The sequence below is a fragment of the Erpetoichthys calabaricus genome, chromosome 2 (genome assembly GCF_900747795.2).
Source record: "Erpetoichthys calabaricus chromosome 2, fErpCal1.3, whole genome shotgun sequence".
In the NCBI taxonomy this organism is placed as follows: Eukaryota; Metazoa; Chordata; class Cladistia; order Polypteriformes; family Polypteridae; genus Erpetoichthys; species Erpetoichthys calabaricus.
The window spans coordinates 151,647,837-151,664,048 of NC_041395.2; the positions used below are offsets into that span (position 1 = coordinate 151,647,837).

At 38.6% G+C, this 16,212-nt stretch overlaps 1 protein-coding gene across 4 annotated transcripts in view; it reads right to left on the reverse strand.

Moving 5' to 3' along the window:
- sphkap (SPHK1 interactor, AKAP domain containing) overlaps positions 1-16,212 on the reverse strand; it is a 487,158-nt gene that overhangs the window by 48,229 nt on the left and 422,717 nt on the right. For all 4 annotated transcript variants that reach the window (XM_051923013.1, XM_051923012.1, XM_051923011.1 and 1 more), the window contains 3 exons: positions 10,696-10,833; positions 9,955-10,213; positions 2,839-6,508 (listed from right to left, as the gene is read on the reverse strand). In XM_051923013.1, the coding sequence (XP_051778973.1) occupies positions 2,839-6,508; positions 9,955-10,213; positions 10,696-10,833 (4,067 nt within the window). The remainder of the gene's footprint in view (positions 1-2,838; positions 6,509-9,954; positions 10,214-10,695; positions 10,834-16,212) is intronic.

Sequence of the window (16,212 nt, forward strand, 5' to 3'; positions counted from 1 at the left end):
TCACTTTTTGAATGGAATTACTGAAGTAAATCAACTTTGTCATGATATTCTAATTTTATGACCAGCACGTTTATTAACCTACCAGTACTTGAAGGAACATGATGACCACCTATGCACTATTATCAAGTCCATTGATCAAGACGAAATTACTGGTTAGAACAACATGAGTACCGATGTTTTAAGTAGGAGGGAAGAACTGTAACGCAGCTCCACCCAACTGCAAATCGGTACCACAAATGGAACCAAGCGCTTTATACAAATAGTGAATACAAGTACCTACATTCCTACTGTGCAGGGTTTTTGAAATACCTAATTAAAATTATGTCTCATGTATAATGTGCAATCCCATTTTTAGCAAACTAAAATGAGTAAAATTGCATGCATTATATGCAAGGTTTTATAGTAATAAGTTTTTCTTCACACATAGGACAAAACATACATGGAATAAGTTATCCGATAGTGCAGCATATATTTGAACCTTAGTGAATTCAAGTCAGGACTTCAAAGTATTTTACCAAAGTTATTCAACTAAAGATTAAGAAGCGATGTTGGGTTGAATGGCCTGCTGTCATCAAAATTGTTTGGCTGCTCTTATTTCCTACTGTTTTTGTCTTACTCTTTTACAATTTTAATTAATTTCAATTTAGTTAATTGGCCACAGTTCATCAATTAATTAATAGACTGCTATTGGTGATTTCCATTTTTGTTTAATCAGTTTCTATCTTGTTCTCTGTGTGTTTTAACAAATCTATATTTATATGTGTACCACCTTTGCATTTAGTAATTTATGATAATCTATACTTTTATTTTGACTGAGAATTCTTTACAGTAAAGAGAGCTACAAAAACAAAGTTGTATTGCATTTTAAGATGTATGGTAATTTGGTGTTGTCACAGCCAGGGTGTAGTTTTCATTTATTTTGTTTTTTTGATGTATTATTGCTCATTTGCTTTTATTGTTTAATACATTTTGTTAATATTGTTCTGTTTATCATTAGGTGGAATCCCAAGTGGTGGGCCATCCTGAAGGACCGCTCTCAGCCTATATATCTGAGGTTCATTATGGCTGTTTCTCTTTCACAGAGTGTTTTCCTAAAGTTTTGCTTCAATCTTTGGTTTACGATTGTTGGATTACAGGTCAGGATTTATTGTTGTGGGTGCCTTGTTAGCAAACTGTTTTGTTTTGCCTCATTATGTTTTGCCTTTAGCTGATTTGTTACTCGTTTTTGATTTAATTCATATGAATGTTATTTTTTTTAATTCAATGATCATTTCTCAGATTCACCTGTGGAAATCCCTTACAAATGTTAACTTCCCCATGATAGTTAAGTTTGTTCATTTTTATTATCTGACCAGTGGCCATGAACAACCACCAGAGGGGTGATCTGAGCATGTTCCAGTCAGAGACACTGATGGGTATGACAGTTTCCCTTACAACTTACTGTGAGACATTTGGTTACATCTTCAACGTTTAAAAGCCTGTTACCCCTTCTTAGGGCATGGACTGGGTGATTTTGGGGTCAGGCTGCTTGGAATGAAGCCCATTTTTGGGTTCCAGACCAGGGGAGCATTAGTCTAGATTTGGTTATTTTGAGATCTGCACCCCTTTTCATCATTTTGTGTGCAGTAATCTGCAATAGTTTAGTTCCTAACCATAAAAATCTTCAGTCATACTCTGATTTATATTTCTTGCAAGTCTAAATTCATGGTTGCCTTGCTCCATCAAGTTTTTATTCTTAACTTAGAAACCATAATCAATATGTAAACTCCTATTGTTACTTTTTCTTGATAGAAACCTTATGTTCTTAACTCTTCAATTCCCTGTCATAATAACATGATATCTGTTTCTTAAATCTCTTAATTTCATTATCTTATTTCGATAGGATTTCTTATTTGTATCTCTCTGTACAATCGTTATTGCGCTGTGATCTACTACTATTATCTTCCTATCTGTTTAGGTCTTGTGTCCTATTCTAAACAAAGGATTATACAGTGTTGTAACTCTCTGACATGTGTGCTTTTTAAGCTATTCTGCATTTTCTAATATCCTAATGTCATGTCATTAGGATCCTTTTAATTCTCCTCTAATCTAGCAGTTATCCAGATATTTCTAGTTATGACAGATATGGTGGGGACAGTAATAAATAGTGTGGGAGTCCATAATTACACATGTAAAAACATTCATATAAGTAATGTAGTTCTGTTACATTCATTTTTCATCCAAAACCCATTCATCCATCATGTTAATTCACTTACTCAATTTAGGGTCATGGAAAAATATTATTTATTCTGACTACAAAGTCACAATGCAGGCATGTAGAGAGTAGATGTCCTTCAGCTGCAGGGCACACAGATATGCCAGACAAACTGACCGCACACCTTTGGACTGCAGGTGAAAATTTGAGCCCCCAATGTAAGCCCACACAGAGATGAACAGGCCATGTATGTTTGATACAGATGGGTTCTTAATTAAGAATCCAAACACATTCATATTGCTGTGAAATAGAGATTCTATAGTATGTGCCATTTGACTACTGCACAGACAACTTTCATACATGAAATGGAATACATTAATGCTAAAATGTGCTATCAAGTACTGTTTATTCATACAGAGAATTATATGCCTATAGCGCTCAGTTGCCTAGTAGTACAGCTGAAATAGCTCCAATGGGATCTTTAAATTTTGACTTAATAATGTTTTTAAACACAAGCAGAAAAAAAACTGAGAAGTAATTCTGTGCTTGATGAGCTTTTTGATAGCTTAGATATTCACTGAAAATGAATATTCACTGAAAATCACCAGTCTGATTAGCAATTTTGTTAGATTTTTCAGTCTTACCTTCTCTCATTTGAAGGGGGATATTCAGCGTTCCCTTGACCTGATGGATCCGTCAACTTTGCCTCGGGAGAACATTCTGCTTTTAATGTCCCAGAGTAGGCAGAGTGAGTGCTATGGGCCGTTGTGTCTTCAATAACCTCTTCTCTTTGATCTGTCTCTATATGAATCAAAGGCACTTCCCTTGAGCATCGACGAGAAGATGTAATACAAGATGAGTCAGTACTTATGGAAGACTTCCTTTCTTGTGAGTGTTTGCTTTTGTCCAGAGTCGAGTGCTTTGTGTGGTGTTCTGTCATACTTCTAAAACATTGCCTCTTTTCAGATAAAGGAGTAGCATGGCGGCCATCAAAAGAATCATGTGGGACAGTCACCAATGATTTCCCTCCTTCAACAATATCTGCAGCTAACCTGTTGGCAAAGTGTTCGACATGTGGCTGTGACCCGTTTGCAGGCTGCTCAAAGTCCACATCCTCATCTACAATGATTTTATTTTTTCGCATTAGCGACTCGATGGAACTAGACCATGTCTCATGAATGAGCATATCAGTGATCTGGTCTGTCCGCCCCCTTTGGTATAAGCATGAGTCAGATTTGCAGAGGCCAGATGATGACACTGTATTGACTGGGTATATATGAAGGTGATCAGCATGTGCATTTCGAGCAAAGCCGTCAAAAGAGTTAGCTTTCATTGGTGTGTTTACTGTGAGTCTTGAGTCTGATGATCTCCTGTCTGGCATGGATGACTGTCTAAAGCAAAAGGGTGTCCTTGAAGAAGGGGAGAGCAGGCGACTGCTCCAGTCCCGAGCCTTCGCCACACTGCTGTCTTTATTTTCTTTGTCCATTTCTTTCAACATGAATTTATAAAATTCCTCTGTAATACTCTCTGTACTAGACTGCTTTGACACGCATGCTGACCTCACATTGAGGTGTCCATTTTTTTTAGTCACCTGTTGAATGGCAGAGCTCAAGATGTTGTTTGCATGCTTTTCTGCATAATAATCAAGCAAAAGCTCAAAGCCTCTGCCTTCATTTTCCATTTGGTTTACCATGAACCGGGAAAACTCATCAGTGATGCTTTCACAGCTAGATTGCTTAGATATGGAACTGCCTCTACTCAAATTTTGCCCGAGTCGACTGCCTGGCCCCAAGGTGTTGTTAGGATTAGATGAATCTCCATCCTCCTCTGGGATGCTCTCGTAACTTGATGTTTTGCCCCCTCTGTTCCATCTGTCACAATGCAACCGGTTCCTTGGAAGAGACTGACTTTGCTTCGAAGTGTCAACCACAGAGAACTCTGGGCAGTTCAAGATCTTTGCTGTCACCTCACTAGCAAACAGGGCAAAAGGGTCAGGAGGCTCATCTAAATTCATTGATTCATCCACCACGCGATTCATAAGGCGTTCCTTTAACTCAGGCTGTTCTTCAGTCTTTTTTTTAATCTCGCTCAGCCTTGGTGGCCTATGTTTCTTTGTCACCGATGCATTGGGCTGTGCCTCCTTCTTCCGCTTCACTGTTCTACAAGGCATTAAATAGTTTTCAGAGCAGTCTGGACCTGTCTTCCATGCACAGAACCATGGCTGCTTCCCATTTGAATTCTCCAAACATATTGCCGCCATTTCAGTTGCCATTGACACTACAGTGGTAGCCAGATCATCAGCGAAAACGGTAACAGGGGACCAGTTTTCAGACAATGGTTTTATTAACACAGTAGGCACAGGGGCTATCAGAGGCTGCTGTAAAGTCAATGAAGACAATTTCAATTCTGTCTCTCCTGGCAAATAACTTTTAATTTTTTCAAGGCTGATGGCACCATGTGGAAACATATCTTCTTGAGAGTGCTGAATGACATGTGGTGTCTCGAATGGAATGTCAAAATCTTTTGAGCTTTGCTTGCTGGCCTGACTATTTGGCAATTCCCTTGCTGCACTGACTTGGCTGGTTCTCCGCTGGTCTTTTACACCTGGACTTACCTCTCTCTTGCACTGTACCTCAGAGCCATTCTCTGCTTCTTTCATAGTGGTCTTCTCTTCTCGGTCAACAGTTTTCTCCATTCCACTTTGAGTAGTAGCAAGCCGACAATGAAGACTGCCATCAATATTCTCTTTGTCTGATTCTTGTAGATGTAATGTGGAGTGCAAGAGATGGGGATTTTGCTCACCAACAGTATCATTACTTGCAGAGCTACTACTGTCTTCGGCCATATTTAATGATACACTATTTTGCCTGGCAACAGCGCTGATCTTCTTGCAAGTATGATGCAGCACATTAAACAGCAAATCATTTGTGCATTCTAACAGGAGAGCATGTGGGTTTATAATATCACCCATATCATTATTTTGATTCCCTTCTGATTTTTTTCTGTTGGCTTTCTCAACTGAGTGTTTGAAAATGACATCTGAAATGATCTGGGAAAAACTGTCTACCTCAAAATCTTCTCTTTGGACATTTTTTGGTTTTGCAATGCTATCTACTATTTTGTTTTGGATGGATTCTAAAAAATCACCCAAGCTTTTGTACTCATTGGGCTTTGTGAGAACCAAGCATGCTTCCTTAAGTAAAACGTCAGCAATATTTGATGTAAACTGTTCAATTTTGCTCCCTACTTTTATACTGCAATGAAGAGTAATAGAGGTTGGTGTTTCAGCTGCTGACAGGAGTCCACAAGAAGGAGAGTAATTTTCCTCAGTTTTATTTTCATCTAGACCAACAACTGCTATTGCACCAGCCACCCGTGCCATGCCACAAAGGGCTGATGAAAAAGAGAAATCCACATTTTGCGTTTCCCCTTGAACTGTGTTGTTCTCTGCCTCGTCTTCTTCCTCTTCTTCTTCTTCATCTTCTCCTGATGATTTTTCTAGTTCTGCATTTAATTCAACTGAATGTTGCTCCATCTTTAGCTTCTCTGTCACTTGGGGGCTTGAAATAGTACCAACTACAGTGGCGGCACATGCTAAAGCCATTTCAACGGGATGACCTCTGTTTAAACAAACACCAGATTTAGTTCTGTCTTCAAGACTATGGCACTGACCAGTTTCCACTCCTGACCATGAGCCAGTATTGGATGGTGGTGCTCCCGGCCAGTCCTGAGTGTTTTCAGTGGTATCAGGGCTTTGAACAATGACAATTTTTGGGAGCTCATTCCATGCTCGGTTTGGCTTTAGTTCTTCAGATGTTCCTATTAGCATGCTATGTCTTTCTGATGAAATGCTTAATGCAGCTTCAGTTGTGAAAGTGGGTTCAGCTTGGGACAATTTGATGAAGGCATCCTGAAGAACAGATTCAGCAAGGTTAGTGGCATAATACCCAGCTGAACGCTGTGTGCTTTGTGTGTCTGAATGTGCTCCTCCACTTTGCTTTGCAACACTTTCACAGCCTGCTCTATTTTGAGGGGCTCTATTGCCGGATTTCTCACCACTATGACCATGAGGAACATTCTCACACATTTTCTTTGCGCCAGAAGAGACTTTTGTTGCCTCTTGATTGTCAAGACAGGAAAGATGGCGCTGCTGCTGCTTTTTTTTGCTGTCAATATTACCAGTCACCCTTTCTAAGACAGCTGCATCCAGAGATCCACAGGGAGATGTCTGTTTATTTTGTTGGCTATCTTGTCTTTCTTTTGCAGCTCTTCTGATGTCACTGTGAAGGTCCATGCCATCAGTGTTCTCCGGTTCTAAAGGAAGAAAACATCAGTCAACCAACTATTCATCCATATGTCTTTTTAAACAATTATGCCAGTCACAGGGGGCTGGAGTCTTACAAGGCAGCAACTTGCATTGGATGGAACGCCATGCTACAGTATATCAATTAGTCTATCTATCAATTTATTTTTTTTTATATACTGCCATAATCACAACATAACTTAGAATAGTGTTACAGAGATATATTTGTCAATAAATTCATTTCTTATACAATAATAGACCACATCATTGAAACACTGGTCTGGATATTTTAAGATTCTTTATTTTATATTTAGAAAGCATGTGCTGCTCTATAGAAGAAACAAGTGGGTGGGACTATCCAGGAGCCTCCTGTTAGACTCTCTATTATTATATGTCAAGCAATTATTTTGTATTGTTCTTGTTGCCTGATTTCCCTACAGAATTTTTAAAAAATCCTTTGCGTGTAATGAAACATGAACAATATGTTTTTACACTCTGAAGCATTCACAACACAATTTTCGATATTTCTTTTAAGAGCTTTTATGTATTGTTAGTATAATGTTGCCATAGTCTTATATTTTTGGACATGTTAATGGATTCTTGCTAAATAATGCATAATGAAGTAAAAATGAGATTCCACCAAAAGTACGTCTGAATGCCAGTTTAATAATGGATGCATTGCCCATATAAAAATGCCCATCAAAAACAGAAGAAAATCATACAAACAATTTACAGTAACACTTAATATTGTGAACGAAATTCCACAAATCCCTGTTTATGGTCAAAGGAGCAAAACCAGATGAACAAGCATCTTTACAAAGCCTTTAACTAAACAGTGCAGGACAGTAGTGTCTATTTATAATATTAGGAATTCTCTACTCTGCTAGCTGGCAGTGCGGATGGATCCCCAGCATAATGTGATGGATAGTTTGTCTAGGGTTCATCATGGTTTTTCTTGGGCAGGCTTAATCTGGCACTGCAAGACTACCTGGGGCTGCAAAATGGGGATCCTTATCAAAGTCCCAAAGTCTTTTATATGTCATACAGGACTCCCAGAAATGTTATAAAAATTGTAATGAACCAGGGTAGTGAGCTTGGAGTTGGGTTGTAGAGATGGAAAGGTCTGGGAAAAGGATGAGAAGGCCATAGTGTAGTGAAGGACACTGATTTTGTTTTAAGGGGAACAGTGGTCACTATTTGTACAGGTTCGCGGAAGGCTTAGGTCTTTCCCTGGTTGTTGTTCTTTTCTATCGTGTTCTGGCTTTAATTGTTCCTTCCTGTTTTTGTTATTACCTTGGCCTTCTGAAACATCATTTGAGCTTAAGGACATCTTATGTGCGTTAACCTCTCAATTTGTAATAGAAGCTACAGCCTGTCAAACAACGTGAGACACTGTCCTTTTAATAACTCAGCAATAATGCAATTGTTTCCTCATTAATTATTTTATTAGTGTATTTTAATGTATTTTGTTATGTAGTGGCTTTCTGTTTTTGGCTTGCCATAAGAATGTGATCAGATTGTCAGGTATAGGAGTGAGCATTTTTACCATGTGTTTTACTTTTACTATCATGTTATGACTTTTCCTTTCATTACTTTTCCAAGAATGTTTCAAGATGATGAAAGAATTCCATTGTGATCACAGGGAGCTCTTATTCTTTTTCTGAATTTCAGTGTATTTTAGTTTTTACAGTGGCACAAAAAATAAGACCACAATATTTTGCTATCTGTACAAAGTTTTAGATATTATTTAATAAAGTGCAATGGTAAATAGAATAGTCGATTTATTTTTGATTAAATCTGAAATTATTTTTAACGTGGCACCATTGTTTCTCAGAATACTACTCTAAATGTTCTGCAGGCCTCTAAATTCCATCCACGATCAATGTTTTTCATTGCTCAGCAATGGTTACAGTTATGTCGCTAACGTTTTGACTAATACACTTCACATTGTGCTAATATTTTCCTGACAAAGTGAGAGGGTTTGGTCCCTCACTGTTGGATCCAATCTAATCTAATTCATTCATATTGTTCATTATCAGTGAAGCTGGTAAACTGAGGTGATATGATTATGCTTAAGTATCTATAATCAAGAGGTTTTTACTTTTTATCAACCTTTGTATACTTTATTGTTTGACTACACTATAGGATAAAAGATCATTAAGTATAGCAAGAAGTGGAGTCTTTTCCTGCAACAAACAAGTATATAGTAGAATCATGGTTTGAACAAGACACAAGCACACAGCATAGCCCACACTCAACTTAATCTTTAGACCGTTAGTGGAACTCAGAACACAATGCAGACATATTCACATTCTACATTGAAGTCACCCTTGAAAAAACTCTAATTTGAGAACAGGGGTCAGATGTATAAAACTTGTGTGCGCACAAAAAGAGGCCCAAAATGTGTGTACACAATTTTCCACACAAAGTCAGAATTTATAAAAGAAAACTCAATGGGAGAATTAGTTTATATTTATGGCAACTCTGATCCATTTGTATGCAACATTTCAGAGAACTTGGAAAAGGACGACACCCTTGATTAAGTTTGGAAACGCAACCAAACCAAATAAATGATGACTCACGCGCACAATAATTCATATCACAGAGCCGCTATTATAATGCATATTGACATGACCAACATATTAAACCTTAAAAGTGATAAATAGAATGCACAGACTATATTTTAGTTCCATTTTAAGTAGCTTTGAGAGATAAAATGGTACTATACAGGGTGGCTGGCTTGTTGGTAAGCCAACAGGCTGAAACCTCAGTTTTTCATAAGGCCTGTGCTATTTACTGTGATGAAAATCATGTCATTACATGTGCCAGGTGACAGTGGGTTCCCGGTCAGACACTGGTGCCTTACGCCTTCCCCCAACTCCAGAATGTAAAGAAGAGGTGCCATAATGCCGTGTATGCTCTTGCACACTCAGTTGTGCTCCGAAATGTGACTCAATGTGTCAGAAGGGATGCTGCTCTACTGGACAATGGTGTTCTGCAGCATTGTGACTGTATATGTACGAGTTTGATTAGCATAGTCCATATATGGTTGTGTCAGAGTGCCAACCAGGCAGGGTTCATGGTGTGTTCACATATGCATATTTTCCTGTTTTTGGCATACACATTTTCACGCTCAAATCCACACACAGTTTTATAAAGGACACCCCAGATGTTGTGAGACTCTACTTTCCATGCAAGTTTTGTTAAAATATAAAAACATCCTTGAATGTTATATATCCCTCTGCTTAGGCTGTTGAGGATATAACAATGACATTACTGTTATCAGAATGCAAATACAAATGCAAATAAGCAAAAGACAAAGCTTCATGAAAATATTTTAATATCTCCTTTTCAAATGTGGTATATTTACTATTACTGAAACCCATTAAATGCAAAAACAAAAGTTGATAATATATGTCACTATAAATTCTCTCCTACCAAATGTGTAGATTTTTACCATTTCTGAAGTTGTCCTCTTCACTCTCTTCATCCAAGTGCTCCGAAGCTGTCAAAAAGTCCTCCTCAATTGAAGACACTGAGCGATTTGTGTCATCTTCAGGTCGGGAATGACCATATCTGTCAATCTCTAACTGTCTTGCCTGGCCAGTCTCTAGTCCAATCAGAAACTTATTTATTTCATAAATTAAACAGTTGGGATTGCTCTTCTTGTTTCCTTTTGCACACTGAACAAGGCAAATGTCTGCTGATTGAAAGCCCTGTGAAAGCAAAATGACAGCTGTGTGCTTTTATGCCTTAAATGCTGGAGTGTGTCATGTTTCAATATAACTTGACAGCACCCTGAACACGTAAATAAAGCATCTAGTCCAAAAATCAGTTTCCAGTAATTGAGTAATAAATTAAAAATGTATCAATATAAATGACAAATTAGGTATACTACCAAACAGGGGACTTGTTCATCCATCCATCCAGGGGGACTTGTTTCTTTTTCAAATTCATTACAATTACCAAAAATAATGAAACAAATTATTATGCACTCCTCATTGAAATGCTAGGGATAAAAACAAATGGTTTACAAAGTATGCCAGTCGTGACTGAATCACAGCTTGCTTAATTACAGAAGTCAATTAATGCACACAGAAATGTAAATATATTAATTTTGTTAATTGACTGATTAGCTGATGAGTTTTTTTTTTTTTTTTTTAGAAAGCATGACATAAACTGTATATGTGCAACTCACCTGCTGGTCATCTGAATCCTGCAGGCCATTCTCAGAAGAGTCAAATCTGCTGAGGAGCACAATCTCATTTTCCTTGGGCTGACGTAAATTTAAGCTATCCATCAGTTTTGGAAGATCTGGTGACACACTGGCTAGTTCCTGTTAACAAAATATCTTGGTAGGTAAAGGCAGAAGAAAACAGCATTTGATAATGCGCAATATAGTATATTTTAGTCATGGGCCACCATTCTCCAAGCCAGTTCTTTGACAATTTGCAGCACTTTATCAATAACCTCAAAAATTCAAATGAGAATCAACCCATCTGTTATTGGATCAACTTAATTTAGCTTAGGAGTGCAAGATGAATTCAAAGAACAGTTTGAATAATTAAACTGAGCTAGCAAGTGATTAGTGCTGCTGCTTCAAAACTCCTGAAGATACAGTTTAAAACTCAGTCCAATCATTGACAATGTGGATGGGGCACCAGTTCATCACACAGCATATCTGTTATGAACCTAACTTAATGTCTCCAGTCACCCAGGAAAAAACTTCTTTTGAACCACAGAACTCAGAGAAGAACCTCAAGCAAGTAACACCAAAATAGTAAACCTCTGCAAAATCGGTCCTGGAGGGCCACAATGGCTGCAGGTTTTTGTTCCAACGTGAAAGCATATGGTAATTAGAATACAATCGTTGTTAAAAATAGATCTTTTTAAATTATGGCTTCTTAGTGTTTCCATTCTGCCATGTTAGTCTTTTATTATAGTGTAGATGTGTTTCCTTTTCAAGGACGTCATGCAGTTCATGATGAATTCACAGAAGTGAAGCTGGAAATAAGGTAGATGGAGGACTGCTGGTTCCATTGTCATTCATTTGTCATTTGCATCATATTGCTAATAAGGAGCAATCAAAAACTTACTAAAGACTAAAATAAGAAGTTAACGATGGTCAATCTTAACAAGTGAGAAAACTAAAATCAAGCATAAAAAGTGTTGCTTGAGCAGCAAAGACTCACTTCTCATTTTGGAACTGGGTTGGAACAAAAACATGCAGTCACTATGGGCCAGCAGGGCTGACTTTGCATTCCCCTGGGTTCTTCCCTGGGTTCTGCAGTTCTAAAGAAGTGTGTACAAGGTTAACTGGAGACTCTAAGTTTACAATGGGTGTGCTGTGTGATGAACTGATGCCCATCCATGTGTATTTAAAAATGGAAAAATGGATGGAGATATAACGTAAAAATATAATTGAAATTCGTTGTAGAATTGATAAATATCAATATAATCTACCCAGGCCAAATAAAATTGGAATAGAGACTAAAGAACTGACAAATAAATATTCATGTTTCACATATCCTTTGAAAGAGTAAATTCTGAACACTTCTGAGTACACACTAGCATCACAGAATGTTTCCTGTTGAGGTTAAAGTGGAGATTACAGACAAGTATACGCCATTGTAGCAAATGGCAGGAGACAACACACTTGAGAGACATGTTTCACAGGGCCTTTATTAATGCTGCTCACTGCTACAACTTCCATTGTTGGTTGTATGGAAAACACCAGTAAACTAACAGACAGCACCAGTAAACTAACAGACAGATGAGGAACACCAACAGCCTGTCTATCTCTCGTCTGCCTCAATTCACCCTCCTACCTATGTCTTGCACTTTCTGCATTTTTCAAACTCCGAGGTCTACCACACTCTAATATTTGCACCTAGACATCTTTATTTATCAAAGCCCTCTTTTGGGAAAGCTCAAGGCAGCTCTTGGACATGTCACAGTATTATTTCATATTAACAAGCATCTTGTTCAAAAAATGTAAATTTAATTTAATTCATGACTAGGGGGCTCCACCCCCTGCTTGCTTTGCTCACCCACCCCTGGGTTTGGTTTACCGGATGTACAATTTAAAGAGATTGTTAGTTTCATGGGAAATGTTATATATGCATTATTTTCACTTTTACTTTAAAACTTTTGTAAAAACAATACTTGTCCTTTATTTCTGGCCCCAGGCATGGTTACATATCTTTCTCGCAGGACGTATAACGCTTCTCGCGTTGTGAAGGGGGTGCGGCTGAACACACGCTAAGGAGATGCCGTCGGATCATCTGCTGTCTTTCTGCTGCTGGCAAGCTGCCCTTTCATTTAAAAGCCTGCACAGCAGCTGTCCTTTTGCCACTTCGTGTCTCTGCCGCTCACGTTGTGAAGGGGGTGGGGGGTTAGGGTGGCTGACCGTATGCTAAGGAGAAGCGGTCAGATCATCTGCTGGCTTTCTGCTACTGGCAAGCTGCGTGTTTTACTTGTTGTTTTAACAGCTCGGAGTACATGTTGCGTGTCTGCCAAAAGCAATCCACCAACTGCTAGGTTAGATGTCCGTGGACTTGTTTTAAATGATGTCTCACTGCCTTGACTCGCGTGATGTTGTAAAAACAATACTTTTCCTTTATTTCAGGCACCCGGGCGTGGTTAAATCTCTTTCTCGCAGGACTTATAATCTTGCTCGCATTGTGAAGGGGTGGTGGCTGAATGCATGCTAAGGAGATGCCGTCGGATCATCTGTTGTCTTTCTGATGCTGCTGTTGCGCTGCCCGTCGATCATTTTAAAGCCTGTACAGCAGCTGTCCTTTTGCCACTTTGTGTCTCTGCAGCTCACATTGTGAAGGGGGGGGGGGGTGACTGAACACACACTAAGGAGAAGTGGTCGGATCATCTGCTGGCTTTCTGCTGCTGGTGAGCTGTGTGTTTTGCTTGTCGCTTGTCATTGTTTTAAGAGCTGGGAGCAAGTTGAAGTGTCTCTCAAGGGACTTCAAATTGTATTCCGAGAAGATCGTGTCTCGTTTCCCAAAGATTTTTTTTATAATAGAGAGATGGTTTATGTAAAAGGAAGTGTAAATCATCACTAGTGCTTTGTTTAGGTACAAGGGTTTGTATGACACTTGGGAACATTGTGGTGTGTTTGCTCTTAAAATGCTGTGAAAGTAACGGAGCAGCTTGAACACTGCGTACACCTTCTCAGCCTCAAAGCTCTGACTTCTTTTAATTTTACCAATCAATACTGGAATCAGTAAACTTCTGACATGGCCACCCATTACACAAGCTAAGGACATTTCACGACAGGTGGCAAGAGTGTCATGACAGCACATGTTGGATTGAAGATGTGGCAGTGGACAGAGCTGGGCATCATACACAAGCCTTTTAATCAATTGTTCAGTAAAAAGATGAAGACATAAACAAAACTGAAGTCACATTCAGAAGTGCTTCTTTAAATCTCTACAAGTTTCAATTAGAATTCTAGCAAAGTTGTTCCTTTGAAAATAATTAAAGTTCTTTGGGTTACAGATAGTCTTTAATGTCTTCATTCTCACCTTTTTACAGCATTTTATCTCGCATCCGAAATTACTATCTTGTTATATTTCACTTCTGTGTGTTGTTCTGGGTATTGGAAGGCATCTTGTGATAACACTCATTTAAAAGCTAATATAGTGAAAGTCAAGCAAAATGACACCTTTTATTGGCTAACTAAAAAGATTACAATATGCAGGCTTTCGAGGCAACTCAGGCCCCTTCTTCAGGCAAGATGTAATCATGAAGAAGAAGGGGCATGATTTGCCTCGATAGCTTGCATAGTGTAATCTTTTTAGTTAGCCAATAAAAGGTGTCATTTTGCTTGACTTTTCACTACATTCATAATGGCTAACACGGTACAACACCCTAGTACTAAAAGCTAATATGTAAAAGATTTAGTGACAGATTAATTTCTCTCTCTATCTCTGAAATTCTAATTCATCATCATCTTATTGACATGGGAAACGTAATATTATAAAAACATTAATAATTAATCAGTGGCCAAACGGTTTGACCCCGTGTGCATTAGAGGTATTGTAATCCATTCTCGTATATAATGTCAAGTAAGGCTTTCACTTTACCCTGTACATGTGATCATATTACTACTACTCCTACAAATGCTTTGGAGTGCGGCTATTTTTTATTTCGTGGGCCATGTGACATATGCCTAGTGTCAAACACGCACATTTGAGAGTCAACTTCAGGGCTCATCAAATGGTCATACCATTCTGAGTCAAGTTGAGTCACTGTTGTCTAATGCTTCTCCTTCCTTCTCTTTAGCAGGTCTGACGACTGGCAACCAGACGACAAGTGACATCACTTCTGGTATCTGGTCCCCTGAACCCATCCCTTCTGGGTTTGGCTTCCTCCTAAGGGGTTCCACTGCCATCCTGCAACAGTCTACACTGGGACTTGTGTCTGAAAAGACGTATCAACAACACGTTAAACTAGTTTTTGTTATTTTTCATCAAATATATAGGGTTCGCTGCTAAAAGCCCCAGCTCTTTAATTTTTTACCTTGTCTTTATTTCTCAGATTAGTAACTGTGCAGTGTCAAAGCAATGAAAAACAGAACATGGCAACACCTTTCTAAACATGATGAAATAGTAAAGCAAATTTAAGAATGTGCTTCTGACACAAATTTCAAGTAACTATAAGCGTCTCTCAGTTAATAAGATCAGCTATCAGTGCCTTAGAGCTTGAATTTTAAGCTTAAGAGACTAACTGGGCTGGCCTGCCTTGTACTACTTGGCAAGGCTGAAACTGCCCACTCTGTTGAGGGCTTCAGAGGACATGCTGACATCTTTAGAATTTGAAGGCAGGTACACGGACACCTCACTGTGTCGCCTGTTCCAGTCCTTGTGATCATAATGCCCTCAACCTGTCATTACTTTTTTTTACATTTACACCATTCTATTGCCGGTCACATTTATGGACAGAGCTACACCAGTCAATATGGAGTTGCCAATCAGTTATCTATGTCCATATTCTATTGTCAATAGTAAAAACATCTTGGGAGATACAGGAGGAAAATGGAGTGTTTGGGAGGACATGACAAGGCTCTGAGTTAAGACATGAGTTGCCGGACATCCTGTGTTTGTAAAATGATGTCAAATTGAAATTTGGAGACCCACAAAGTACTCCATGTATGGTATTGTTAATTTATCATTTCCTGTGAATACACATGTTTTTCTAACACACAATCAACTTCTTAGGCCCCGTTCACACGAGCACGCCGGCCCAGTTGTAGCTTCACCTTTATTCTCCCTGGGTGTCGTTTTATTCCAGTCTGCATTTTATGAAAGAGCATTATCTATCTATCTATCTATCTAAGCAATTCGAATGTAGTGTGCAGTGTACAAAAAATGCAATAAGTTACAAAAGGGAACAAAGGAAGGAGTTTAAAATTAGTCTGGGAGACGTGTTATCGTTTTTTAAAATGGCATCTCCTTCACATGCTGCAATTAATAGTTAAATAAATTAAAATGAAACTAGACATGAATGTCAACACAAGACTGTTTGGATAAGGAAGTCAAATATTAGTCAAATGTATTATGTGATCTCCTCCACACACACCCACAGTTCATTTCAAGAAAATAACATCGCTAGGCTGGTCAACTCCAATCTTGGCAGACACTTTCACACTATGACCTGGGTACCCACATCTGTGGTAAATCCTTGCCTGCGAGGGCTG